This window comes from Amphiura filiformis, chromosome 17 (genome assembly GCF_039555335.1).
Source record: "Amphiura filiformis chromosome 17, Afil_fr2py, whole genome shotgun sequence".
Lineage (NCBI taxonomy): Eukaryota > Metazoa > Echinodermata > Ophiuroidea > Amphilepidida > Amphiuridae > Amphiura > Amphiura filiformis.
The window spans coordinates 19,557,564-19,585,171 of NC_092644.1; the positions used below are offsets into that span (position 1 = coordinate 19,557,564).

At 41.6% G+C, this 27,608-nt stretch overlaps 1 protein-coding gene across 2 annotated transcripts; it reads left to right on the forward strand.

Moving 5' to 3' along the window:
- The first annotated feature begins 158 nt into the window (after positions 1-158).
- Positions 159-26,519, forward strand: LOC140137429 (DDB1- and CUL4-associated factor 7). 2 transcript variants are annotated; one of them, XM_072159079.1, is made up of 7 exons: positions 159-423; positions 5,149-5,250; positions 15,533-15,631; positions 18,462-18,650; positions 18,940-19,149; positions 20,689-20,806; positions 24,281-26,519. In XM_072159079.1, the coding sequence occupies exons 1-7, from the start codon at positions 283-285 to the stop codon at positions 24,451-24,453; spliced, it is 1,032 nt and encodes a 343-aa protein (XP_072015180.1). In that variant the 5' UTR covers positions 159-282; the 3' UTR covers positions 24,454-26,519. The 2 variants fall into 2 exon arrangements, with proteins under 2 accessions (XP_072015180.1, XP_072015179.1); XM_072159078.1 differs by lacking the exon at positions 20,689-20,806 and adding an exon at positions 20,881-20,998 and having other exon boundaries at positions 24,281-26,518.
- Positions 26,520-27,608: the final 1,089 nt, after the last annotated feature.

The window sequence follows — 27,608 nt, forward strand, 5'->3', positions numbered from 1 at the left end:
TTATGTAATTATTTAGTATAAGTACTTTCATAAACAAATACAAGCCTTTAGAAGGTTTTTGATATTATAATCCTGTTCATTTTTTAGCTTACTATTTCATTATTTTGCTAAAGATGGATGATTTGAATAATTTAGAGACACCAATTCCCAGACATGAAGTGTTTCTAGAAACCCAATATCTGTGATTGATTGATTGTTTAGTTGGCATAGAGGGAAAAATTCGGGAAAGAAAACAACACATTTTCACACTTTGTAGCAGGTAATCTGCTACTGTGTGACAAGATGGCAAGCCTTTCAGGAAAGAGGAAGGAGATTTACAAATATGAGGCCCCATGGACGCTATATAGCATGAACTGGAGCGTCCGACCGGACAAAAGATTTCGGCTAGCAGTCGGTAGTTTTGTTGAAGAATATAATAACAAGGTAAGCTTTTGATTTTTGTCAAGATTCACACAAAATTTACACATGGTTTGCATGTTGTATTTATTTTTAGACTTCACATAAAAGATCTTGGACACTTAAAGAGACTTCAAGATGTAACACCAAGCCCCCAGACCAGTGCCAGACAGCATGATCATGCAGCCATATTGATTAGGCCCGGGCCGGGGCATTGTTGGCTAGCCATGGCATGCCTTGGGTAGGGGGGTCTAAATCTAATACATAAAATGCACCCCCGGCATATAAACACTGACCATCACACTTTAATGATAAGCGTGCCATTAGTGCCCTACTATTACGCTCTCTTTCCTATTCGGCGAGGATGACAATTTTGATCCCGTCTGTAAGAGAGGTAGACACGGGGGTAGACAAAAGACTGTTCCGCTTGTCCAAACACTCAAGTATCAGAAGGATGGTCCCCAATAGCGTGATTCACGTAACATGAATAGGGATTAAAAAGCTGTCAAGTAGACCCATGTGCTTCTTTTGTCCAATTTGCCATTAAGATTTCATATTTATAAAAACAGTTCAGACCCAGAACACGATCATGTCAGAAATTAATATTTTGTTCTGCTGGGACTGATTATTCGGACTAGCGTGTCATAAGCTTAATTTACATGTTTAAAGCCCTAATATTTTTGCAATGTACGATTTCCTTCAAATTTTTTATTTGTTAGAAGACTCCATCTCCAAATGCCAGAATGCTGAAATAATACTTGTCAAAGGCTTACATGTAGGCAGCCAGCCATGTAGGGAGTGTTTTACACACCCAAATTTATAAATACCCAGTTTTTGCCCACATGGCCTGATGTATGTGATTGCATAAAAACTGAATGTATAGTTTTCTTAGATGAATAGTCCAGTGCCAGTGGCTAGACAGCCTCTGTGTCCGTGTGTTGTTATGAGAGAAAACATTGAAACACTTGCTAAAAATGTACGTAAATACATGTACTAGTGACTTTTGTGTCACTTCTTTCAACTTCAGCTTTATTTATGAAGCTGATTTTCATCTGGAAAGGTATATTCAACAAAACAGGACTGTGTTCAAGTATCTATGTAGCATTTAATATGAAAAGAATTGGAATTTTTATGGTTCATGTTAACTCTTTTATAATTTACTTAATTCACTTACCGGTATTTTACCATTTTTTACCGGTAATTTACCGCCAATTTTAATTTACCGGTAAATTAACATCACTATGGCCTATACTTTTGTACACAAATCTTAAATTTACACATACAGTCATAAAGAATTTCATCTGATCAAGACCAGTCAAAACTTACGTTTTTCTGGACGTTTCATCAATCATCATCACCGCTAATAAAGTCAACCGATGGTTGATGAAACGTCCAGAAGTTTTTGATCAGATAAAAATATTTATGTTACCGTAATTTTATGGATAATCTACAGACCTGATGAATTTATTCAAGGTCAAGGACTTAAATTTACACACCCAAACCTTCAAATCCTACCCTATATTAGTTATAATTGTCAGAAAGGGTTTCTGTCCATTTTGAGTTGAAAGGTTTTTTCTTTGAAATTGACTATGTTTTGATTTTACCTGATAGGAAAAATCAATTTTTGTAGGAAAAAAAATCACCAACCCTGCTTCTAAGCAAGTTTTCAGTACATGTAGGCCTACAGCTGAAAAGATAGACCTGCCTATCCTATCCTTTAACATACCGGTACTGACATTTACTGGGCCCGCAGATATGATGCGCCCAGCGCCCTATTTAGGTCTGTTTCGCAAAATAAGTTTCCCTTCTTCATCGGCCCATAAAATGTGTTTTAAACTCAACACCTACATCATGTCCATGTGGTTGCATGTCAAAAGTTGGGTACATGCAAAAAGGGATTCACAGTTTTCTGACAATTGCCATACAAATTTGATTGGCTTTCCGTAACCCCATATCCTACAGCAGTGGTTGATACCTCATTTTAAACATACCGTACTGACACGAGTATAGTCCCACCCCGTTTTTGGGTGAACATTTTTCAAAATTTAAGTTTTTAATTTTTTCGGTTTTGTAGTGTCCCTGGACCTAGACCTAAATGCTACAAAAATGTAGGATCGTTCATGGTTGACCTAAATAATTTTTAAAAATTGAATACGGTGTTTTGTGTTTTTAATATGAAAATTGATACTTTGTTTTCATGTCATACTCTATTGATATCACTAATAGAGTATGACATGAAAACAATTTTTTTAAATTTTAATTTGGTCGCATGTCATGAATTGGTCATCTTTTGTGTAACATGATGTAAAATGAGTAAAATATCACCAATTTTGATTCAATTCAACACAACTTTTATTGAATACATTTTAGACCATTATAAGTATATTTCTGGAAAGCTTATATTACAACTTACAAGGATGCCAAATCAACAAAGTATAACGTCATAATACAGGGTGGGTAAGAAATATACAGGGTGGGACAACAACAAAATTAAAATTTTTCTTGTCATGGCAAACCCCAAATTTTCCTTTTCTGAAAGCTATGTAGCTCAAAATAAATATGGATTCAGAAAGACATTGCATGGGTCCTTCAAACAAATTAGGAAGAAAAAGTTTGGTATCCCTTGCGTTAAACATACATGTACAGGGTGGTCAAAAATTGTAAAATAATTTGTCAATTTTTATGACATTTATCAATCAAAACTTTTTTCTTCCATTTCTGGCACTAAAACTAATAGCATAATTGAATTCCTCATCAAATTTCCATAAAAATAGGTGTACTTTTGAATAAGCAGGGTGACTTGGGCAAGAGATAGTCCATTTAGAAATGTCGGAGCATAATATGCACATTTTGCACAGTAACATACAGTACATAGGGAAAACTGTCTTAATTAGCATTTAATTAGGTAATTAATTAGTTCCATCTTTTGTTACAGTTGATCTACTATGAAGTAGATCTACAATCCAGGATGATATATGTGCAATTTGAGGTCCATGCTAGTTGTACTTTTTAAGATACAAATGTTTGAAGTTTGCCATATTTTCAGAATTTTGTGTACAATCCTATGGGGCTCCCCCGACCCGGCTCCCCCGACCCAGCTGCTCCATTGACACATCTTTACATATTGAGGTATAAATCTCAAAGTTGTTGTCCAATTGACTTGGGAGTTTTTGTATTTGAAAAAGAACATAATTATCTACAAAATGACACCAACCGACTAAATACATTATTCAGTAAAAAAATCACATCAGTTGAAATGAAAAATGCCAGGGGTGGAGGAGCAGGCGGATGTGGAGCAGGTGGATGCAGGATTGTTCAATAGGGCCTATGTGAAAATTCACATGTCAGCATGTCAAAACTACTGGTTACTTTTTCAAATCTAGTGAGGGTATCAGGGTTGTAGCTACGCTGGGCGGTGGCGGGCAGACCCACCCAGCACTCTTAATTTCCACCCGACACTCAAGTTAATTTTGAGCCCAAATACCCGGCACTCCAGTCTCATGTTTCAAAATCAATGAACAATCAGTATAAAAATCAGTATCAAAATTTTTATATAAATTTCACCCGGCACTAAAATTTGCATAGAGCTATAACCCTGAAGGGTATGTACAATACATGTAGTGACAGCTTTGAATGCTGAATTTGTACAACTAAAACAATTACTGACTACATGTACTTAAGGTGGTACTACACCCACTGATAAATTTTGTGACTAATTTTACATTTTTCTCAAAAAGTAACTACACACTGCAAAAGTTATGTATATGAATTTATTATAGGGGCAAGGAATCCAATTCACTGAAATTTCAGTGATTCAAGACCAGGGGTTCATAGTAGAAATGAGGTACATAAATACCTCTTTTCAAATCATAAATAACATACCACTTGTCTTGAGTCACTGAAATAAGTATATATTTAGCATATGTGCTTACTATCAAGTGCTTTTAAAACATGCAAACATGAAGTGCCCCATCCATAAAAATGTAAAGGGTTTTGAGCAAATCATCCATACACATAGTTATACGAACAAGTAAAGCTGCAAATTTGTGTCTCAACCCCATTAGCCCAGTTGGTAAAGCGCTGCACTTTGGTACAATTTCATGTTTTTAAAAGCGCTTGATAGTAAGCATATACAACATGTATAATGCTAACTATTGAGTTTTTACGGTATTGCAAGGATGCCAAATCAGTAAAGTATAACATCATAATACAGGGTGGGTAAGAAATATACAGGATGGAACTGACCCCTGGAACAACAACAAAATTAGCATCTTTCTTGTCATGGTGAACCCCATATTTTCCTTTTCTGAAAGCTACATGTATGTAGCATCAAATTATACCATTTTTAAATGGTATAATTTGATGATTTTTTTTATATGGATGTCTTGATATGAGTGCTTAAAAGCACTCATATCAAGACATCCATATGCGGATAGTTTGCCGGAGTTTCTGCAGATCACATATTGTACTACATTAGCGTAAGTTATTTATGTGGTTTAGAGAAAGAAGAATTTAAGGTTTTGGCAATCGGTAATGGCCAGAATAAGCCTATTTGTGAAACAGACCCCAATAGGGTGCACTGTAACTCAGTAATCAGATAATGTCATGATAATGTTAAATAAAGATTACTGAGTTACAGTTACTGAAACTACTGAAAAGAGAGAACATGAGGATTAACTTCTGTGAATGAAGCTAGAAGGAAAGGTAGCCAGGGTAGAAAAACTATAAACATTTTTTTTTTGTATTTTACAGGTACAAATAGTAGCTCTCAATGAGGACACATCAGAATTTGAAGGAAGATGCACATTTGACCATCCGTATCCTACCACCAAAATTATGTGGATCCCTGACAGTGTAAGTTCATTTGGGTCTAGCTGTAATTTTATATGATACTGATAGTTAGTTTGGAGAGGTTCATTTGAGTCTAGCTGTAATTGTATGTTGCTGGAAACTCCAGGAAAAATTGCGTAGCTTGGCAGGCCTATTAAACCGCAACTTATTTCAAAGCAATCGACAAAGGCACCATTATGTAAACTTGAATATTTTGAAAACAAGAGTGCTCGTGCTCAACCTGTTCCTTTGTCACCAATTGGCAAGAGTGACCATCTGTGTGTCCTGTGGAAGACAAGTGTTCACAACAGGTTGAAACACAAAAAAGAGATCCATGTTTCTCGTCCATTACGTGAGTCTGGTTTACGAACGTTTGGGGTGTGGGTTCAAGATCAGGATTGGCATGAAATCTTACAGTCTGGTGATGGATACTCAAGAAAAATGCAATGTGTTCTATGAAATGCTTGAACAGGCTATTGACTTGTGTTTTCCTCTTGTTAAATCTAAAATGCACTCTAATGATAAGCCATGGCTTACAAGTCGCATTAAAAGCTTGATTTCTCAATGACAAGATGCATTTGCATCAGGTAACCATGATCTGTGGCGTAAACTGAGAAATCAGGTTCAACGTGAAATAAAAAAGGCCAAGGAGTCTTACCATGCTAATAGGATCAGCAATTTACAGAAAACTGAACCTAAAAAATGGCACCAGCAAATAAAGGTTGTTACCAACTCCAGTAAAACTAAGCTCAGCATGGACATCCCAGGTATTGACGATTCTGACTTGAAAGGTAAAGCTAATGCCATCAATACCAAGTTTGCTCGGGTATCTGAGGGTCTTGACCCTTTAAATTTTAGGCATCTGCCTGTTTACTTACCTGCTGAAAAACCTCCTCAGTTGTATCCATGGGAGGTTTTTGCTGAGCTTGGTAAACTGAAGCCTGCCAAAGCTGCGGGGCCTGATCAAATTCCTCCCCGGTTAGTAAAAGAGTTTGCATATGAACTGAGTGTGCCCCTGACTGATATATTAAATAGTTCTTACTCAGAAGGTAAAGTTCCAAAACAATGGAAACAAGCAATAGTTGTGCCTTCCTAAGCAACTACCCCCCACTATTGAAAAACTGAGACCAGTGTCACTCACCTCTGTTTTTGCTAAAGTTGCCGAAGGTTTTGTTGGGTGGGTCCTCGATGATATTCAGCATAAAATTGATGAGCGCCTATTTGGCAATGTTAAAGGTGTTTCGACATCCCATTACCTTGTTAGCCTTTTCACCATCTGCATCGATCAAGGCGCAGAAGGAAGTCACAATGTTGGAACGGTGGTCCTAACGGATTTTTCCAAAGCGTTTGACTTAGTCGACCATACCATCCTTGTTGATAAGATAATCTGCTTGGGAGTCTGTGGGTCCATCGTTCCATGGATTTGTGATTTCCTTCATGATAGGCAGCAATGTGTTCGCTTTAATGACACTCTTTCAGACTACATGTATGTTCCACTTCATGGGGGAGTACCTCAGGGCACAAAACTCGGTCCCATTGGTTTTCAGATTCTCATAAACGATGCTGCTAAAAATTCCACTTCTAGTTGTTGGAAATGTGGATGACCTGACATTTGCAGAGAATGTAAATGGATCGCAACCCTCCAGCTTTTTACAATCTGATCTTGATCAGTTTACTGCGTGGTCCAAGGGTAATTTGCTCAAATTAAATCCCTCCAAATGTCAGGCCCTCCAAGTATGCTTCAGTAAAAATAAGCCCCAGGCTGGCGACTTGAGAATCGGCGCAGAACCACTGTCATACGTCACAGAAGCTAAGGTCCTTGGTATTTATCTTCAGGACAACCTCAAGTGGGACACCCAGGTTAATAACACATGTGCTTAAAAAAGCCAATAAGAGGTTGTTTATGCTAAGGTCCCTCAAGAGGTTTGGCTTTGATAGTGAAGAGCTGAGTGTTCTTTACAGTGGTTATGTTAGACCGATTCTCGAGTACGCCAGTGTTGTGTGGCATTCTACTATTTCAATTAAACAATCCAAAGACCTTGAGTCTATTCAAAAAAGAGCCTGTACAGTAGAACAATCCTGGGAGGAGATTACAGTTCATATATCATGATGCGCTGCTCAACTGTAAACTTGACTCCCTTTCTGATAGGAGGGTGGTGCACTGTCGTAGGTTTGCTGAAGAGCTACCTAAAAATGAACGAACACAGTCATTAATCACATCCCTCCTACCAGACTTGAGAGTCATGGTCGCAATTTGCGCAACTCCCACAATTTCTCCCAATTCCGTGCCAGGACTGAGCGCTTTCGGCTGAGCCCTATATCCCATATTTTGTTAATCTTTTAAATCAGTAATCTCCTCTTGGGGTTGTTCTTCATTGCCATGATTGCTTTTTATAGTCTGGTGCAATTGTTATAATATTTTTGACTTGTTTTGAATTTAAGTATATTTTGATGTTTTTCAAAGTGCAATAGTATTTTGGTTAAATTAATATTTGTGTGCAATATGGTGCTTTTCTGATCTAATACTTTTTCCCTATTGATGCAATTTTTGATGTCTTTTAAAAGTTCTTAAAGTGTTTAATATTTTTAATGTTCAAATTGTAATTTTACATGTAATTTGGCCGTTTGGCCACGATATGTGAAAAAATAAAATACCGATACCAATATGACCTGCGTTACAAATTATTATACAATGAGACAATTCAGTACTTCAATATGTGGTGTACCACATATACATGTAGTACTGCAATGCTCTGTGTTGTTTTTCTTGGAAAAGGGTTTTAAAATTTAACAGAGAAGTTTACAAAGTTAAAATTTCAGCAGAAGTTTGTGAATCGATTTTGTATTTAACAGGACTCAGTACACCGGTCGATCTTACCGCTTCCGATGTTGATTAAGATACTTCTTGCATCGATCCCGAGATGCGGAAAAACCAATAGTCATTTTGTCCCACATAAATGAATAAATAACAAAAAAACCCGATCCCCGGTGGACTCACCCAAAAGGTGACGCCACACCATATGATCGTCCTTATCCTCCTTGGTCTCCGACTGACACAGACGCGTGCCTATCGATTGTTCATAGCACTGTGTATCAATTTCTCGACCAAGGCGAGATATACGGTTGTAGTTTCACACCTTAGGTAAAACCAAACCGGTAGTGTTCGGCTGAGGATAGTTTTGACGGCATTTTCTGGCGAAAAAGTGACAAAAAACGATCCAAAACTTAGCTACATATCGTGCCTCCGTTTGTATACGGGACACACGAGCAATTCAAAATGGCCGCTCGTTGACGCCATTCATTTTGTTTCCCACGTAAAACAACCATTGCAGCCTGTAAGTTACAATAGATGTTTGTACATACACATTGTATTTCATGTACGGTAGGTTATTGTTGCTATGTTAGGGTGATTACTCTATCGTTATGTCTTCATTACCGTCCGATAAGACGAGTTAATCAGATATTCATACGGTGGGGATTGGTAGGGACCCGTCTGACATTTTAGTAATAAAGTTAGCCAGTCCTTACTTTACCACTAACGTTAGCGACCAGCCTCCGTGCTCAGGTTTGCTTACTGGGCTTGAGTGGCGTGTTGGGGGGGGGGTAGTGCCCCCCCCCCCTTTTCTCCTCGCTTCGCCTCGGCCCTGTCGGGCTTGCCCTTCCCTGGTGACGGAGCGGGACCCACACCCGCTCTGTTTCACCCACAGGAGTGCTCACGATCTTCTAGATGTCTTTCTTTTGCTTAGGACTCTCCGAGTTCCAGCTTGACGATTGGGATAGGCTCCGTCATCGCCATAAGACGAAGAAGAAATCTACCAAGGGCACTGGTAAGGTCGATCACGGTGGATTCTGCTGTGACAGCCCCTATGGGTCATGGCAGGTCTGCTTAAGGGGCTCCGGTCCCGGACAAGCAGGCGGTTCCTTCGGGACTGCTAAGCGCGTCCAAAGGCTCAGCAGCCAGCGAAAGCACTGACTATACGCCGGAGCAAAGTAGCAGGCAGCAGAGCGGTAACCACCAGCGAAAACCCTAGCGGGTTTTGCAGCAGGAGGATACCAGTCGTCACGGTAGATTCTGCTGTGACAGCCCCTATGGGTCATGGCAGGTCTGCTTAAGGGGGCTCCGGTCCCGGACAAGCAGGCGGTTCCTTCGGGACTGCTAAGCGTCCAAAGGCTCAGCAGCCAGCGAAAGCACTGACTATACGTCGGAGCAAAGTAGCAGGCAGCAGAGCGGTAACCACCAGCGAAAACCCTAGCGGGTTTTGTAGCAGGAGGATACCAGTCCTCTAGCGAAAATCCTCACGGGTTTTTAGCAGGAGGACACCCGCCTGTTGCAGGCATATCTACGGGCTCAAACAGCCACAGTAGTAGCCAGCGACGGGCAGCATGCAAGGGTACCCCGGGCTTGCCTGGGTTGAACCCTAGCATGCATGGGTTCAGCAGAGACGATACCGCGGCTAACGCTGTGGGTGTGGTCTTAGCAGAACCAACTGGGGTTGTCACACGGCAGCGTTCCATGGCGGGACCGCCGAGTGATACCCTGGGCCCTAGAATAGCTGCTGGCTGTCCACAGGGACTGGCTGGCGATTATTCAGGGTTGGGCTCATGCAGTCTCTCACGGGACAGCGACCCAGGTGCATTCGGTGGCAGCTACAAAGACGAGCTACGGCTTGACTTCAGTGGTAGCCGCTATGCATCCGCCCATAGCTGCCGTGAGTGGTCCGCCACACAGCGACCTTGGGCTTAAGCTCTAGAGGGTACAGTAAGTAGCTTGAACAGCCTAGCTGATCAACAACCCACTTATGTCCTCGAGAGCCAGCGGAGCGTGGGTGATCCATTTGCGTTAATGGGTCCATTACCCTCTCTTGATCGATCACTGTCAAATCAACGGGGCATAGCTCCATTGATTGACGCTGCCTATTCAGGTGGCGAGGTGATTGATCGGGGTATCTGCGCTCAGCTACCCGTGGTACTAGGCAAGCTCCCTCTAGCCAAGGGACAGCCGGTATAGCGGGTACCCATATACACGGCTTGATTCCTTGCGGGGAACGCAGTGAGGCATGGGTACAGTGGTACACAGCCGGAGCCCTCACGGGCACCTACGCTGGAACCACGATACAGCGGTACACAGCCGGAACCCTCACGGTACCCACGCTGATACCGCACCGGTACCGCAGCACCGCTTTAGTCGCCACAGTCTCTGTGGCAACAAGGGGGGGAGGCGGTGCTGGTACTGCAGTACCATGGGGTTACCCTGGTGGCGGATCCTTTCAGGGTCAGCTGCCGGCTGGGTATGCCCCGTGGTACCCGCCGCAGGGTGTTTCTTCCACGGCCTCGCACCGTGGCACGTGTCGCCTAGCGATGGCTACGCAGTACCAACATCAGCTGTTGACCAGGCCAGCCGGCATGGGGCTAACCCAGATCTTGATCAGGGTAGGCCCTGTGCTGCTAGCGCTAGGACGACGGCTGCGAGAGCATGCGGACCCAGTGGTGCCATGGCGGATACCTCAGGGTCTTGCGGGAGTACTCCCTCTTCTGCTGGCAGGTAGTCGGCGAGCCACACAGTGGTTATGCCTTCTTACCCGCTTTCAGATGCCCGTCCTCAGTTACCGTCATCGCCGGAGCATGATACGGATACTGTGGGGCGAGGAAAGGAGTCGGAAGCTGAGTCCGTAGTGACATCACTACAATCACCTTCCCCGCTGCCCCGCGAGGGGAGCAACAGCACTGATCTTCCTCCGGACACCCCCTAAGGGGGAGTCCATGGAGGAGGACCAGGGATCCTTTCAGTAGGATGCTCAGCTGCTGCTTCCTCACAGGGGACGCCTGCACTCTCATTCCCGCAAACCTCACGGGTAGATATCGTGACGGCTGTCGAGCTCAGTAGAGCTATGGCGCCGCGTGCTTGCACGCTTCCTCTGCGTGTAACGCGGGAGGACCACGGGACCTACCTGAGGGGATCCGAGAGGGACCCAGATGTCGTCAGCGACGCCAGACAACATCTGAGCTCTTCCCGAGGTGAGCCTATTAGCGGTGCTAACAGCTAGCCGCACCGACGGCTCCATGGGCCTAGCCCATAGGGTGTCCACTCAGCGCCGGGGTGGGGCCTGCCACTCCAATCGCTCAACGCGATGGAAAGGCATGGTCCTTTTCTCTTTGGATGCTTCTGCGCACGGTGGAGGACCGTGCAAAGAAGCTACAAACCGGAGCACTCTGAAGAAGTCGGAAACTGCCCTTACCATGGGTAGGAGCTCCGACTTCAGCAGGCCGTGCACCACCAACAGTACCGAGCCCACTACCTCTGCAGCACCCATTTCTGGGAGGCGCAAGGTAGCACAGGAACAGCTGGCAAGCCCGAAGAAGAGCAAGCGCTCTTCCAAGGGAAGCTAGGCAGAGCATTCCTGGGGGGCTCAGCGGTTTTTCCACAGGGGGATCTCCCAGTGGACGACCGCTTATGGCTTTCACCCAGAGGTGGGAAACCATCTCTCTGAGCGCCTGGGTATGGTCAGTGGTGAGTGGGGGTTACAGACTGGCAACCCAGTCTCCCGACATTCGCCTGCACATTTCAGAGGTCCACAGTAGTGCCGTCAGCCGGCCCCCAGCGTCGGGCACTCGTGACAGGGATCACACAGCTTCTCACGAAGCGGGCGATTGTCCCGGTCTGCCCCCCGTTCTACGGGTGATCTTGGAGCCATTGGCTCCGAGGAAGACCGGCGACGGGAGCTCCATCCGGAACCGCAGGCTGTTGAACACGTTCTTCAGGCCCAAGAGGTTCAGAATGGGGACTCTCGCCTCAGTGCTAGCCTGCCCCATCAGGGGCATGGGAACAGCATCGCTAGATCTCTCGGACGCCTATCTGCATATGCCAATCGCCTCTCAAGATCGGAGGCATCTGCGCTTCTAGGTACAGGATCAAAATTACCAGTTTTGATACCGCCATCCGCCTGTCCATCTCTCCCAGGGTGTTTAACACTCTTGGTCAGAGCGGTGGCAGCGCACCTGAAGCACAGGGGTGTCAACATCAGTTGCTACCTGGACGTTTGGCTCATATCACGGACGCACTCCACTGAAGACTACGGGTCTCATGGGGTTGATAGTCCGTAGGGTGCGGGACCCTGGTTTTTTTTTTTTTTTCAAAAAAGTCCAGCGTGGTCCCGACGCAGACACCCCTTTTTGTTGTGGCCCTGGTCACCCTCACGGTGGGGTTCGCGGTGCTCTCACCCGAGCGGGTGGCGAACATGGTGCGGTGTGCCTGACTCTTGGCGAGTCTCGGGCAAAACCCGCTGTGGCATGGATGAAGGTGGTAGGCCTAATGGCCAGTATGGTAGACCTCGTACTGTACTGCCGTTTCTACGTTAGGCTTACCCAACTACACCTTCTAGCCTGCTTGCAGGCCCAGTCGTCATCACCAATATCCCTCGCGGTTCCGTTTGTCGGAGATCGTGCGAGAGGAACTCTGGTGGTGGACCCATCAGCCCAATTTGACCCAGGGTGTCAGGTTTCCTGCACCCCGGTATGTCACGTAGTAGACGACCATAGCGCCAAAACGGGGCTGGGGGTCCACATCCACGGAGACTCCGTCTCGGGCCTATGGGGGCCATAGAGACAGAGTTTCACATCAACCTCCTCGCCACGAGGAGGTGATCGTGGAATCACATACCGTTGTCCTGACGGATAACACAACCGTGGTAGCCTACCCCAACAGACAAGGGGACTCCGGGCCACCACGATTGAGCCTGCATGCACGACACCTGATAGGGTGGTGCAAGTTCAGGCAGATTACGATGAGAGCGATACACATCGCAGGCGTCACCAGCATCCTCGCGCACAATCTGTCACGAGGAAGGGTGTCGGGACCAGCAGAATGGTCCCTTGCTCATGAGGTCGCTCAGGCGATCTTCAAGGGATGTACCACCCCACGAAAGATCTGTTCGCATCTCATCGCAATCATCCACTGCCGGTGTACTGCTCAAGGGTCGCGGACCCCAAGCATTCACCGTGGACGCTCTGTCCATAGACTGGGGAGGATGACAGCTTATGCAGTCCTCCGATCTCACTACTCATGAGGGTGGTGGCCAAGATCGGGTGGGAAGACTGCATTGTCATTCTGCTAGCGGCAAGGCCGCTGGCACTCCCAGTACCAGATCTACTCCGGATGCCGGAGCGGAGGTACCAGTCTATCACTAGAGCACCTGCAGTTAGCTGCATGGCCCTTACCAGGAACGCAGCAGCGGAGGGATACTTTTCATCAGAAGCTGTTTTTCTCATCGCCGGGGCTAGACGGAAGTCTACCCTCCGTACGTATAGCCAGAGTCTGGCTCCATACTACGCTTGGTGCAATGAGACAAATAGCTCTCCCGCTAGAGCCTCTGTGCTGCTAGTTCCGGAGTTTCTGACAGAAAAGTTCCAAGCAAGACTTCAGCGGGCCACTGGGGCCAGCTATAAGTCAGCTGTCCTCTCCATTCACCGAGGTTTCGAGACGGGTCGACTATCATAGCCGATGGTTACCTTATTAGTCTACGCCTCGACGGTATGTTCAACGAGTGTCTGCCAAAAAGGAAAGTGATCCTCCTAAGGGATCCCAACACAGTCTTAGATTACTTTCAGGGTCACCCTTTTGACATTCCGTCAAAAGCCACGCTTAAATACGTAACTCTCAAGATGGCTTTCCGGTTTGGCGTTGGCTTCGGACGGCGGTGCTGAGTTGCACACGGTCTCGAGGTTAGCTTCCGTGTTCACAAACACTGGAGCGACACTGTTTCGGGCGCTCTGTTCTCGTGACTACTGAACGGGCGCGGTGCATACCGACATTCGCCCCTCTCCAATCCCCAGGGTTGGGCAAGGTTGGCTGAAGCCAAAGATAGGCTGGGGTGTCCGATAAGGCGCTGCAGCACTATTTCTTCCGAACACAAGCCTTGCGAGGGACTCACGACCGCATTCATCACCCTTACAGAGCCTTTCGGTCCAGCCGCTGTCGCAATGGCTGGTCCAGGTGTTGGTGGGGTCCGGGATCGCGAAGGTTTCGCGTCCCCACCCACTCGACACGAGCTATCTCATCATCTTGGGTATACCGCTCGGTTGTCCCTTGAGGAGATCTAGCAGGCGGTGTCCCGAAGCCACCTTCGCCCTTCTCTACGATACTTCCGTTTACGTTAGTAATCAGAGACGGGCGGGGAGGTTTACCGGGACATTGTTCGGCGATCATAATACGGTGGTGTACGGGTACCAGGTTTTCAGACTATACAGAATACTCAGCATGGTAAGAACCAGTGTCGCTATTCTTAACCACCAAACTTATTAAGTAAGGAGGTTTATGTCTGTGATCGCGTGGTCTTTTTGTTTTCCCGACCGTTGGGGGAAAATATTTTCTGACCTCGCGAAAACCATCGTTATCCGCTCCCGATCCCTGATCAGATGCTGACCAATCTTGTACCTCCATCCGTCGGTTACTTGCTAGATCGATCTTTCAGATGTTGATGCAAGAAGTATCTTAATCAACATCGGAAGCGGTAAGATCGACCGGTGTACTGAGTCTAGTCCCAAACAAAAATGTTTGGTAGACTCATAACGGTGCGATCTTACCTTTCCGATGTTGATTATCCCGGACCCCGGCCACCCCCTACAAGTTTGGTTCGAGTAGGGGATCCCAAGTCGGATAAGGGACAATCATATGGTGTGACGTCACCTTTTGGGTGAGTCCACCGGGGATCGGGGTTTTGTTATTTATTCATTTATGTGGGACAAAATGACTATTGGTTTTTCCGCATCTCGGGATCGATGCAAGAAGTATCTTAATCAACATCGGAAAGGTAAGATCGCACCGGTTATGAGTCTACCAAACATTTTTGTTTGGGACTAATTAGTGTCAATTATAGTGTTTTTCAATGTCATTATGATAATATTTTGCGAGAATCAAATGATTCCTGCTAGACTCTATTGCAAGAATCAAAATTGATTCTCACATAATAACAAATTGCAATCATACCATGTTTTGTCGCAGAATGCAAGAATTAATCTTGATTCTTAGTACACAGACTAACAAAGTCAAGAATTAAATATATTGTTTCTTGCAAAGGAATTACATTATGCTGAATGGTCCCTGACAAGTGACAACACATGTCAAAGACAATGTGGATGAGACAAGCTAAACCAAATGCAATCCACAACATGAAATAATTTTTGACTTGAGATATGACCAATTGGGATTCTTGGTTCCTAGGTACATGTAGAACATTTTTTTTCCTATTTTCAATAATGCATTCATGTAAATATGTTATACTTTTATGATCTCTTTTCTTGATTTCAACAGAAAGGGGCATACCCAGATTTAGTGGCTACTAGCGGTGATTACCTCAGAGTATGGAGGGTAAATGACTCAGACACAAGATTAGAGTGCCTTCTAAACAATGTAAGTCTTAAGGTCACAGAATTTACATTAAAGTTAACATGTGCTAATTGGCATTAGCCAGCATTGACTTCTTGTGGAGTGCATAAGTTGAATCCATTGTTACATTTTAGAACAGCAAGATCATCACATTATCACTTGTTGACTCAGTGCAAGATGATGATGTGATACATTGGTCTACTGCAGGGTCATCGAAATTGTACTTTTGATTGGTTGCCGCCAATATAATTTTGAAATTAGTCTAATTTATTATTGTTTTATTAGGTTTTCATTATTTGTAATTAAGTGTGCCCTGGACCTGAACTGAATTATCCTGACCATTGAAATAATATCTCGACCCAGCCTGTTACTGGACTCGCTGACCCACACCGGACCAACATTTGAGCAACATAGTAGCCCAGTCCGGTCTGGGAAATGGGCCGGTTCTGGGGGAGCTCCCCAGTCATCTTTAATTGAAAGTCAATCTAGTAAAGCTTTTCCTAACAGTTACCATGTTTTTGACATTTTTGCCATTGATTTTACAACAAATGTTTGGAATTTTAAAATCAAACTTATTTACCATGTATGGTGTGGGGCATAGGTGTTTGCCAGCAAACAAGAACACATACTCACACTTCACATCTAAACCATGGACCACTCTGCAATGGGGGACCGTCTATTGTTTCCGGAGGTCTACAAATGACTGCAAATGCATGTATATTGTATTTGCGAAATGCGCCCTTTATCGTACGATATAACATCCGCAGTTACTAGCTACATGTACATGTAGGTTAAATTCCATGCACACAACAATACACAAACAAAATGGCGGAAAACATCCTCGGTATTGAGTACAGATTCAGACTACCACATTTGCATAGTCCTAAACAGCGTCCACATTTGGAGGCTGTTACATGTAGGGGATGTGTGTTACTTAAATCAGTATATATGGTCATTTTCACAGTAAAGGGTGTAACTTTTGATTTTTAGGGTCAAAATTTCAAACCACTTAAATATGTTTCTGTTTACTGAAATCATGCATAGAAGCAACTAAAATTCCAGTAAAATAATGTTTCAAGGCTTAAACCTTTTGATTTCTAATAAAAAATTCGACATTTCCATAACATTTTGGTTAAAATCTAAGAAAAAATGTATTTTACATAACGTCAGAAAACTATGACATGAAAGCTGTAATACATGTGAAATCCCATTCCAAAGTAAGTCAACAGATATAAGTTAAATTTTATACCATGTTTTGCTATGTTTGTAATTGCAGTTTTGAAAATTTTAACATCAAGTGTCATTTACAATGGAAATTTCCAAACCTGAAACATATTTTTTAAGTTTTAATTGGGTTCCTAAAATAATTTGAATGTCTAACTTCATGTACAAATACTACTTGATGAAAGGAACCTCCCAGCCAAGTTTCACAGAAATTGGAGTTATTTTTTAGAATTGGCAATTCAAGCGATTTGTGTTTCGGAGGCTTCAGTTAACAACACAGGTGATCATAAAAGTAAAATATTTGGCTAACTACTACAAGTTGACATAAAAAATAGGTAAAAAATATCACAATTACCCATTTTCATGCTTTGCTTCTAAGTATTGAATTTCAGTTGTGACAAAAATTAAATTATCGCAGCAAGTCATTTTTTTTGTTTCGGAGGCTTCATGTTAACAATTGTTAAACATTGCAGAAGTAGTTTTTTTGAAAACAGCAGTGTTGGGATCATCTAAGCTGTTATTTTCTTGTGTGTATTGAATCAATGATTCTATGCGGCAGATATTGTAGATTTATCACATGTTAATTTTTTCACCCATTTGTTAAGTATGGTGTTTTTTGCATGTGAAGCCTCCGAAACAGGCTTTTTTGGGTATCAGTATATTTTTCAAACATTAACCATAATGTCAAAAATTTTTTTAATTTATGACATTCTGCACATATCAAGTAATAATTACAATGCAGATATCAGTATGAAACACACCAATTTAGATATGCATAGATGATAATTAATCTTATTGTTGTTTCGGAGGCTTCATTTGTTTCGGAGGCTTCAATTGTTAACGGAAAGTTTGTATTGGGTCCCATTTTCAAACGGTGATACATTGTATATATCTCCACCATTTAAAAACATGTGACTTGAGGATCTACTTTGCTACATTTTGATAAATAGATTGGATGAGCTCTTTTATTTATATTTGCACAAGCTTGCTGAACAGTTTGTTTCGGAGGCTTCAAAAAGTTAACGGAAAAACACTCTTTGAAGTCAAGATTTTATAAAAATTTTAAAAGCTTGCAAATCGACTAATTTTTGTTACCCATTTCAAGTTAAGATAACAACTGTTATGAATCAAGAAGAAGTGAAGAAATAACCAAGAATTATGAACCAAAGCTACACCCACAAAGTTTGTTAACAATTGTTAACGGAAAATGAAGCCTCCGAAACGACAAATATCGAAGTCCGGTTCTCAAAAATACAGGGCTGTTCACAATTAAATCTAATGTGGCAGTGTTTACTGAACATATGACTGTACTTTCAGGATAAGAAAAATTATCCATGAACTAACTGAAGAAAACACAGGGTTTTACAAAAATGTTACTGTTTTTTATAGTTTTTCAAAATGGCAATATTAGGTACATTTAAGCCTGCTAAAACTGAACGCAGTAACTCCCAAAGCTGATTATGCTACCCAAGGTAGCTGCTAACTAGATGACTTATGTGGCCAAAAATCATGGAATTCTGTGGCTTTATTAGAATACCATGGATTAAAATGTTAAAAATCCAAAGTTACACCCTTTACCATGAAAATGACCATATTGTAACAAGTGCGATTTGGATCATTTTTTCAACAGAACAAAAATTCTGATTTCTGCGCTCCACTGACATCCTTTGACTGGAATGAAGTGGACCCAAACTTGCTAGGCACATCAAGTATTGATACAACATGTACAATATGGGGTCTGGAGACAGGGCAGATGCTTGGAAGAGTGAACATGGTGACAGGGCATGTCAAGACACAACTCATCGCTCATGACAAAGAGGTAAGACCTAGCTAGCATGAAACATTGCAGTTATGGCAAGATCACTGACGAGAAAGAAACAGACTGAGTGCAACCAGTCAAAGTCCCTGTGTATATTCATGAGGGCCGATTGTTCGATCGTCTGAATTTAATCTGCGGACATTACTAATTAAATTCTGATTTTTTTTTCCCCAAGCCATTACTGGGCAGTGACCTGGGTCCTCTGGCCCTCTGGCACCAAAGGGGAGTACACTAACCATTAAGACACACTTGCAAATTCAACATGATGATTGTGTTCTGTTGCTTTCAGGTGTATGACATAGCTTTCAGCAGAGCGGGAGGCGGACGGGACATGTTTGCATCGGTAGGAGCCGACGGTTCAGTGCGTATGTTCGACTTGAGACATCTCGAACATTCAACGATCATCTACGAAGATCCACAACACCATCCGTTACTGAGATTGGCATGGAATAAGCAAGACCCAAATTATCTGTCAACAATGGCTATGGATTCATTTGAGGTAAGCTGCAATCCTAAGTAAAGATGTCCAGGGATTAGTGACAAAGAAGGTCCTATCTGCAATAGCTGCCCTTTAAAAGTCATTTGAAAATTTCTGTGTTCTAAATTGTACACAATTTAAAAATATGGCACCTGGCAGCTATTGCAGATAGGGCATTCTTTCCCTAAATCCTCATTATGTATTTTTAGCATAAATATTATATGTAGGAGATAAAGTAGATATCGGTGGTTTAGGACAAGAAAGCCCTATCTGCAATAGCTGCCAGGTATCATTCTTCTAAAGGTGTACAATATAGAATGTAGAAATTATCCAATTGTCTATAAGGCAGCTATGCAGTATCTGTATTCAAGTATGCTTAAGAGGGCACAGGCATGTGTGTGTTTATTAATCTATGCTCATGGCCAATTTGAAATGATACGACCTTTGCAGGAACTCTAGTTGCAAGCAGTAATAAGTTTCCATAACCTTTATTTACATGTAGGGATGCACCATTATATATCACTGGGGGCTGGGTAGTTTAATTATTAGAGTAATGAAAAAAAATTCATACCCCTCAGTGATCATTTATCTTTTGCACCTCAGTGAGTCCATTCTATTCAAGTCAATATATTTTTCCCCAACTTTGGTGAGTAATTACCAATTAGAATAGTAAATCTTTACTACTGTGCTAATTTTTTGCACCATGACATGCATTAATATTCATCAAAAATATTTGAAATTTGGCCCAAAATCTGGCTTTTTTATGATTTTTTTTTTGTTGCAAAATTGAGCATTTTTCAACAATTTTGGTGAAAATTGTCAAAGTTGGTCAAAATTAAAAAAATTTTTAAAAAAATGGGTCCTAGAATAGATATTTGAGTTTTTAAAAATTAATAAAAAAATTTTTTTACTCAAGAAACTTTTTGTTTCGGTGACCGAAAAATTTTAGCACAAAAAACTGTTTGTTGGGATTTTCCCCAAAAGTGAGCATTTTGGCCCAAATTTGACCGCACAGATGGATTCATCAAGACATTTCCATTCTAAATATATGTATTATACACTTCAAACTAACAATTTAGAAGTTATGAGGCCCAAAGGTTTCCATAATTCCAGGGTAAAGACCACCCTTAATTTTTGTTAATACTCAGATTGTGCGATAAGTTTTTTATTACAATAAGCCAAATCGGCATTAGAAGTTTGCAATGCATTGTGGGACAGTTTTTGCAGTTTTAGGACACTTTGTCCTTTGACCTTTGAAAAAATTCAGAAATATTTGGTTTTGTACGTACAAAATATAATCTAAAATGTTTTACAATAATTAAAACAAATATAAAAAATATTAGTATTTTATAAATTAATTATTTAGTATTTTTAATGATCAACATTACGACAATAATAAGAAAATTAATAATAATTACGTCAATTTTCCCGATATGTCAGAGGTCAAAGTGTCCTAAAACTGGTCTCAAAAACCGGAAGTTAGAATGGCGATTGGGCTTATTACCCAGCCCTTGCTTTTTTGATATCTAATGGTGCATCCCGTATGGGTTTGTTTGACAGGTGATAATATTGGATGTTCGAGTACCATGTACTCCGGTAGCGAGACTGAGCAATCACAGAGCGTGTGTGAACGGCATTTCATGGTCGCCACACTCCTCCTGTCATATATGCACGGCAGGTGAGTAAACACTAAGACTTAAGACTTGGGATCCCAAAATATTTATTTTATTCGTTTGTTTGTTCATCTACCAGGTGATAATATTGGATGTGCGAGTGCCATGTACTCCAGTAGCAAGACTGAATAATCACAGGGCATGTGTGAACAGCATAACATGGGCGCCACATTCATCATGCCATATATGTACAGCAGGTGAGTAGTACCTTGTTGTATGGGCCTTGGCGTAGGGGCCAGACTCCCCTTAGGGATGTAAGTTTTCCGTTTTTTTACGGATTCCGTTTTTAAAAAAAGGCTCCTAAAACTTTGAAATTTTACTTAACAGGCTATTTTTGTGGATAAGCAGTTTACAACAGCTCACTTTTTAACGTTTAAAAAAAAAAAAAAATTAAATTAAAAAAAAAACAATTACATTTCCGGAAGTGGATTATGATATTTCATCATAAAAAGAGCAAAAAAAAGCCTATTCCCCGATCCCTAGCGTTCTCTAAAAGATAGTGCTTTGATCAAGCGTTCGCTCGGACTATTTCAGGTTCTTTTTTCAACAGCAACTTACATACATGTCCCCTGAATTTTACTTGTTGTTGGAGGTTTTACCACTCCTCTGCACAAGTTCAATTTTTTGTACCTTCCCAGCATTTATGCAGGTACCCATTTTGTTCGAGAGAGAGACAATAGAAGTTCTCAGTGCCTTGTGTTAAGTGCACCACTGAGGTTCGAACCGGCTACTTTCCTATCCTATTAGTACTGCTTTGTCACCCTGTGCCCTGTGTAAGGTCAGAAAAATTGTTTTTTTTAATGAGTTGCACTACTGTAAAGACTTGTTGGCAGAGAACATTGGTCACGTGGAAAGATAATCAATACTTCACTTCAGACCTTCACCATAGAAATGGATTGGATAGGAGCGCTAATGTGTTCTTCTTGTTGCTCATTTTAAATGGTAGGAGCGCAGATAGGTTCTTCTTGTTGCTCATTTTGAACAGTAGGAGCGCTTGATGGTTTCTTCTTGTTGCTCATTTTGAATGGTAGGAGCGCAGATGGGTTCTTCTTGTTGCTCATTTTGAACAGTAGGAGCGCTGATGGTTTCTTCTTGTTGCTCATTTTGAATGGTAGGAGCGCTGATCTTGTTGCTCATTTTGAACGGTAGGAGCGCAGATGGGTTCTTCTTGTTGCTCATTTTAAACGGTAGGAGCGCTGATGGGTTCTTCTTGTTGCTCATTTTGAAAGATAGGAGCGCTGATGGTTTCTTCTTGTTGCTCATTTTGAACGGTAGGAGCGCTGATGGTTTCTTCTAGTTGCTCATTTTGAACGGTAGGAGCGCTGATGGGTTCTTCTTGTTTTATTTATTTTATTTATTTATTTATTTATTATTTAACCTGGAGTGACCAATCAATGCACTGGCACTGATTCCCTCTCTTGGTTCCCAGGTGGGTTGTTGCTCATTTTGAACGGTAGGAGTGGGGTTTGCCTCTTCTTTAGTGTGATTAACCGTAGCAGCTTCTCTGATGGGTTCTGCCACTTCTTTAGTTTGATTAACTGTAGCAGTCATGTCGATGGATATACTCTCTTCCTGATTTAGATTTCCCATAACGGTTGGGCAATCCCTGCGGAGTTGTGGCACTTTCCAGCTCGTCTCATCCTGGCAGCTCTGGATCATCTTTTTTTGTTTCCCCATGATTAAGTATAGCTAAAGATACAGTCTTGATGAATCTGTATTTACTGTTTAATGTCTACTCTCTGCTATGATATATGTGTTGCAAATATATACATTAAGGGTGTCCAGTAGGATGCATGCATGTAATTTGGAACTCCTACATGATAGAGAGAGAGAGCTTGTTATAAATAAATAAATGTAGACATTTGTATAGCGCTTTATGCCGTAAACAGCCTCTAAGCGCTTTTACATTTATTCCGCCGTCATTAGAATATGTCGGAACCACGTTTGCAGCCTACAAGTGGCGCAGGGTCCATCAGTACAACGACTGTGACTACCCCTAACAGCTTCCCATTGCACCTGGGTGGGGTGAGGCAAGCGAGGCAAAGCGCCTTGCCCAAGGGCGCAACACGGTGGTGGGACGGGAATCGAACCCACGCACGCCGAGCAAGCTCTCAGATTATGAGTCCAAGGTCAGAACCACTGAGCCACCGTGCCCTCCATCAAAAGTTCCATTTTCCCTAAATTAACCTCATATTAGGTCCAATTAATCAATGGCAATCATTTGTTTTACGTTGCCACCAATGGCAATACAGTTCGCCACTTGCAGACACACTTGTCCTTTTTATTGCATAAGAAGAACAGGGTCACAACAGGATCACGCAATGCTACACAGCTTGTACAGCGAAGGAGATAGCGATTTTTCATTAAGTGTTTTAATCGGCCAATCAGAACCCCACTTCCATTTGTAGGCTGTGTACATGCTGAAGTGATAAAACTGGTGTACTATGATGACTTGTGTTTCAAGCCTTAAGAAAGCACTGCTATAGTATTCAGGAAGGTTCTTCAGCGGTGTCTGACTGCTGCTCCTGATTATCACATAATAAAAACTGGGTCACGCGTTGCTATGCAGCTTGATCTGTGAATGAGGTGCCGATCTGCGAATGAGGTGCCAATGTGATGTGTGATTCCACACAATAACAACGTATAATGCCGTTTCTGATTGGCTAAGAAAGCGACTATGTAGAGTCTACCTATCTAAACAGAGAAATAATTTGAGACACCTCATTGAATACAAGGCAAGTTTATCAGTGAGAGGGGGATTAGTAGACATTTGATTTACACAGGGATTATACCCAGCTGTGAATCTGGCCAGGAGGGGCTATTATCAATTAGTGAGCGATTTGTGGTTTCTGCTTCCATAGACTGACTCTACTATAAAGTCTTTAGAAGCAATACCAGAAATTGAGGGATCCAGGAACTTAAGTCTGGTTTGAACTCGCGGTCAAATAATCAGCTGTGGTTCTTATTGGCCAATCGATCAGAAGCAAACTGGCTGCTGAGGAGACAAGATAAAACTGGCAAGCGTGGTTAGGTAGTGACAAATCTTTTAGTGCCGCTTTAAGGCCAATAAAAAGAAATTGTTTGTTTGCCCTTAAAGAAGCAACAATTTGGACAGTACGTTAGGTCAATCCTTTTTTTCATGGGCACTTCCACCATTTTGATATATGAAAAGCGAAACCACATCTTACTGTGTAACTAAAGCTATTGAGCCCCTGATGTGGTGTTTTGATTGTATTTTAAGTTGATTATAAGGTACATGTAGCAGTAACATGCAAGAGTGTTTCTTAAAAATCATTACTACATTACATTACATTATATTACATTACTACAAATTTTTTACGAGTTTCACAAAAAAGCGCCCCCATATTTTTGTGTTTTTTGGGTCGTTGGCGAAGAGCAAACAAACAAACAATTTTATTGGCCTAATTCTTAACACATTTCCCATATTCAAATTTTTTTATTTTACCATCATATTTCAGCTGATGACCATCAAGCATTAATCTGGGATATCCAGCAGATGCCTCGCGCCATCGAAGACCCCATCTTAGCGTACACGGCAGAGGGCGAAATCAACCAAATACAGTGGGCATCGACACAACCTGACTGGATTGCAATCTGCTACAATAACTGTCTGGAGATATTGAGGGTATAGAGGTCAAACCAAAGGTCAAAAGTGCAAAGGTCACATGACCATTAAATTTTGATTGGCTTAACCTGGCAATGTCAGAGATTTGAAGAAATAAAAAAATTATCAGCTTCTATTTAAGAATCAATTACATATTTTTTAATTGTAATGTATATCGGAAGTGATTTGATGTTAGGAAATATTGTGCTAATTATAATATTGTAATGGTAGATTATTTTGCAATGTCCATGTTGCCATGGAAACGCTTTTTTATTATTAGATGTTGCCAGGTTAAGTCCAAAATTGTTTTGTACCCCAAAACTCCCATAATTCCTTCAGATTTGCAATCATGCTGGTGTCATGTGCAGTTCGATATTCTGTGTAGTGAGAGATTTTAGCGGTGTTAATTTTTGCAATTTAAGCAGGTTTGAACAGTTTTGATACACCCCCTATGGAAGACATGATCTTAATCTTCCAGGGAGTGTGAAATTCAAATGGGGGTTACCTGAATAGGTGATTCCATTTGAAATCTACACTCTGTTGGGGAGATTAAGTAGACTAACTCAATACAGTGTGCATGTACTGTGTTATGCTTCGTAGTGACGACTGAATAACTTACAGTTCATATCGCGACTTTGGTTGTGCGCCATAGCGTGACTGACTAGCGGTGCCTGTGTACCTTGTCGTTGTACTGCGCCGTTATGACAAGATGCACTGAAGTTCTAAAAACAAATTCGGTCAAAAGGTCAATTTGGACACAACTGCGCATGCTCTATGCCACAAGAATCCTATTGCAAAGTCTGCCACTTTTTTTTCACATAGTTCTCTCAGTCATCAACCCAGACGGTTGACGAATGAGGGCAGCAGTCTAGAGGTCATGTCCTCCGTGGGAGTGTATGGATTTTAACTGGAAAAGCCCATTCACAGTTTTAAAGCACTGCGTGTACATGTCGTTGTTGGGCAGGAAAAACCTCCTATGTGATTGTGGCCCCTGAATATGTAAACAAAACTGCCAAAAGGTTACATCCATGTAAGAGGTTTTGCTTTATACATGTTCAGGGGCCAATGACACATAGGAGGCTTTTCCTGCCAAACGACAATGTATATATTAAACCGGATGGTTGTCATACATGTACACTTGTTTGTGCACCTTTAAATTCACAGGCTTAAAGTGAAAAAATTATTACGTTGCAACAATTTCCATCTATACAATATCGATTTGCTTCTTTTTTGTGAATTTTGTACAGATCAACATATTGGTGAGTGAATCATTTTATTTGTCTTCACTGCAAAGTTGTATTGATATTATTCCTTATATAAGCAGATTAAATATCTAGTAGTATTTGTTATTTTTCTAGTATTTGTTTTTTGTAAGTATTGGTGCCTCAGTAATTGTGCATTGACAATCTTGTGCGAAGAAGTTTTAACCCCATGAGAGCTACCTGCCGATTGGCCAAAATGAATATTGTGTCCAATTTTGAACCAATCAAGGAGGGTTTTAATAAGATCATCTGTAAATGCAAGTTTTACCATAAATAGTTTAAAGCCTAGTCATAATTGGCAACTGAAATAAGCATTTCAAGTTATCAGCCAATCAAAAATGCTGTTAGAAGACCAGTAGGGTGTGACCCGATTGATGGCCTCATCCCCCATTTTTCTTCATAAAAGCTGAGATTTTGATATCAAAAGAAAGCTCATATTTTTCTCATTACCCCAGTAAAATGTAACACCTTAGCTATGTTTTGTAGATGATCTGGCCACAAAAGGATGTACAGTCCTATAGAACATTGGTATACACGTTTTTGCTTCCCATATCAAAACCGCTATAGCAATACAACTCAAATGTTAAATAGAGATTTTAAACAGTTCTCTCAACAACAGTTATCTCTTCCTTGATATTTCATTCCACGCCCATGGGATTTCATCATAAAGTTAGGTGGAGCGGTAAACACCTAGCCATGTGACCCACAGGTTAACCGGTGGTCACATGACTTGGTGATCGGCTTGTAGACGCCAGATAGCATACATCTCCTGAGGTCGGCCCGTCGGGGTCCAAGGTTGCTATGTAATACGCTTCCTTGAAGCCACCAAGAGTCTCAAATTTTGGTAACTTGTTATTTCTATGGTAGGCCTCAATGTATTAGAAAACAGAATATGAAAAAAATTGGATCATACCCTTTTTTTAGTCATAAAAAGTTTGTTAATGCACAGTTGTGAGGACCATGATTGTTTGTCTTCTCGTTAACTGTTAATACAGGGTGCCAATATATTTGACCATACACATTATATTGAGTGTGCTTGGTCAGTTATGAAATTGTTTAGTCAACTTAGTCGAGCTGAAATAGGTAGAAAGAATTAAAGATATATTATTGTTGATATATTTAAGAGAAAAGAGATACAGAAGTAGAGAATTCTCTTGTGTGTTTCTGATTGCAAAAGACTGATTTCTAAGCTTTGATTAAAACCTGTTTAAATAAATACATGGCTTTATTTTCACCCTTCTCCGGCCGTAACCAGAAGCGGCTACTGCTTGTGTACGTTAGCTAAGTATAGTTGATTAAAGCAGCAGCAGGTATTCAAAGATTGATCAATATGGGAGATCAGAAATCAGTCTAGTGCAATGTGAAGAAACTATTATGAATATTACTGGAGAATACATGTTAATTATATTCCAATACCTGAACAGTGTTTAAAAGCATCAATTAGCAAATTGTCAAAATAATATTATACCAGGTAAATCTAGGGAAATTGATTTCTTGTGAAAATTTCATTTTGAGATTGATTCACAATGAAACGCATACAATGTAGTACAGTGAATGTGTCATTATTTGAAACGAAAAACGTGTATGGTATCAAATGTGTGCTAGGCCAGTGCTATTAAAAAAATATTATGAAGAAATGATACCATAAACTTAATAGGCTTTGTTGGTGAGTTTCTGTTCGCAGGAATTTGACTTTTGTAATTTGGGTGTAATTGGGATTTCAAATAGAGCCACTCACATTCTAACTAACCCCATTAGCAATTTACACCCCCTGCGTGGAAGATTATTGTCATGTCTTCCATAGGGGTTGATGGATTCAACTGGAATAGCTCTGGGATTGATCTGCATCTTGAAGTATAAAAATGTGATAAATATTATAATAGTTGTAAGTGATATTGGAATATAACATGTTATTCTCTT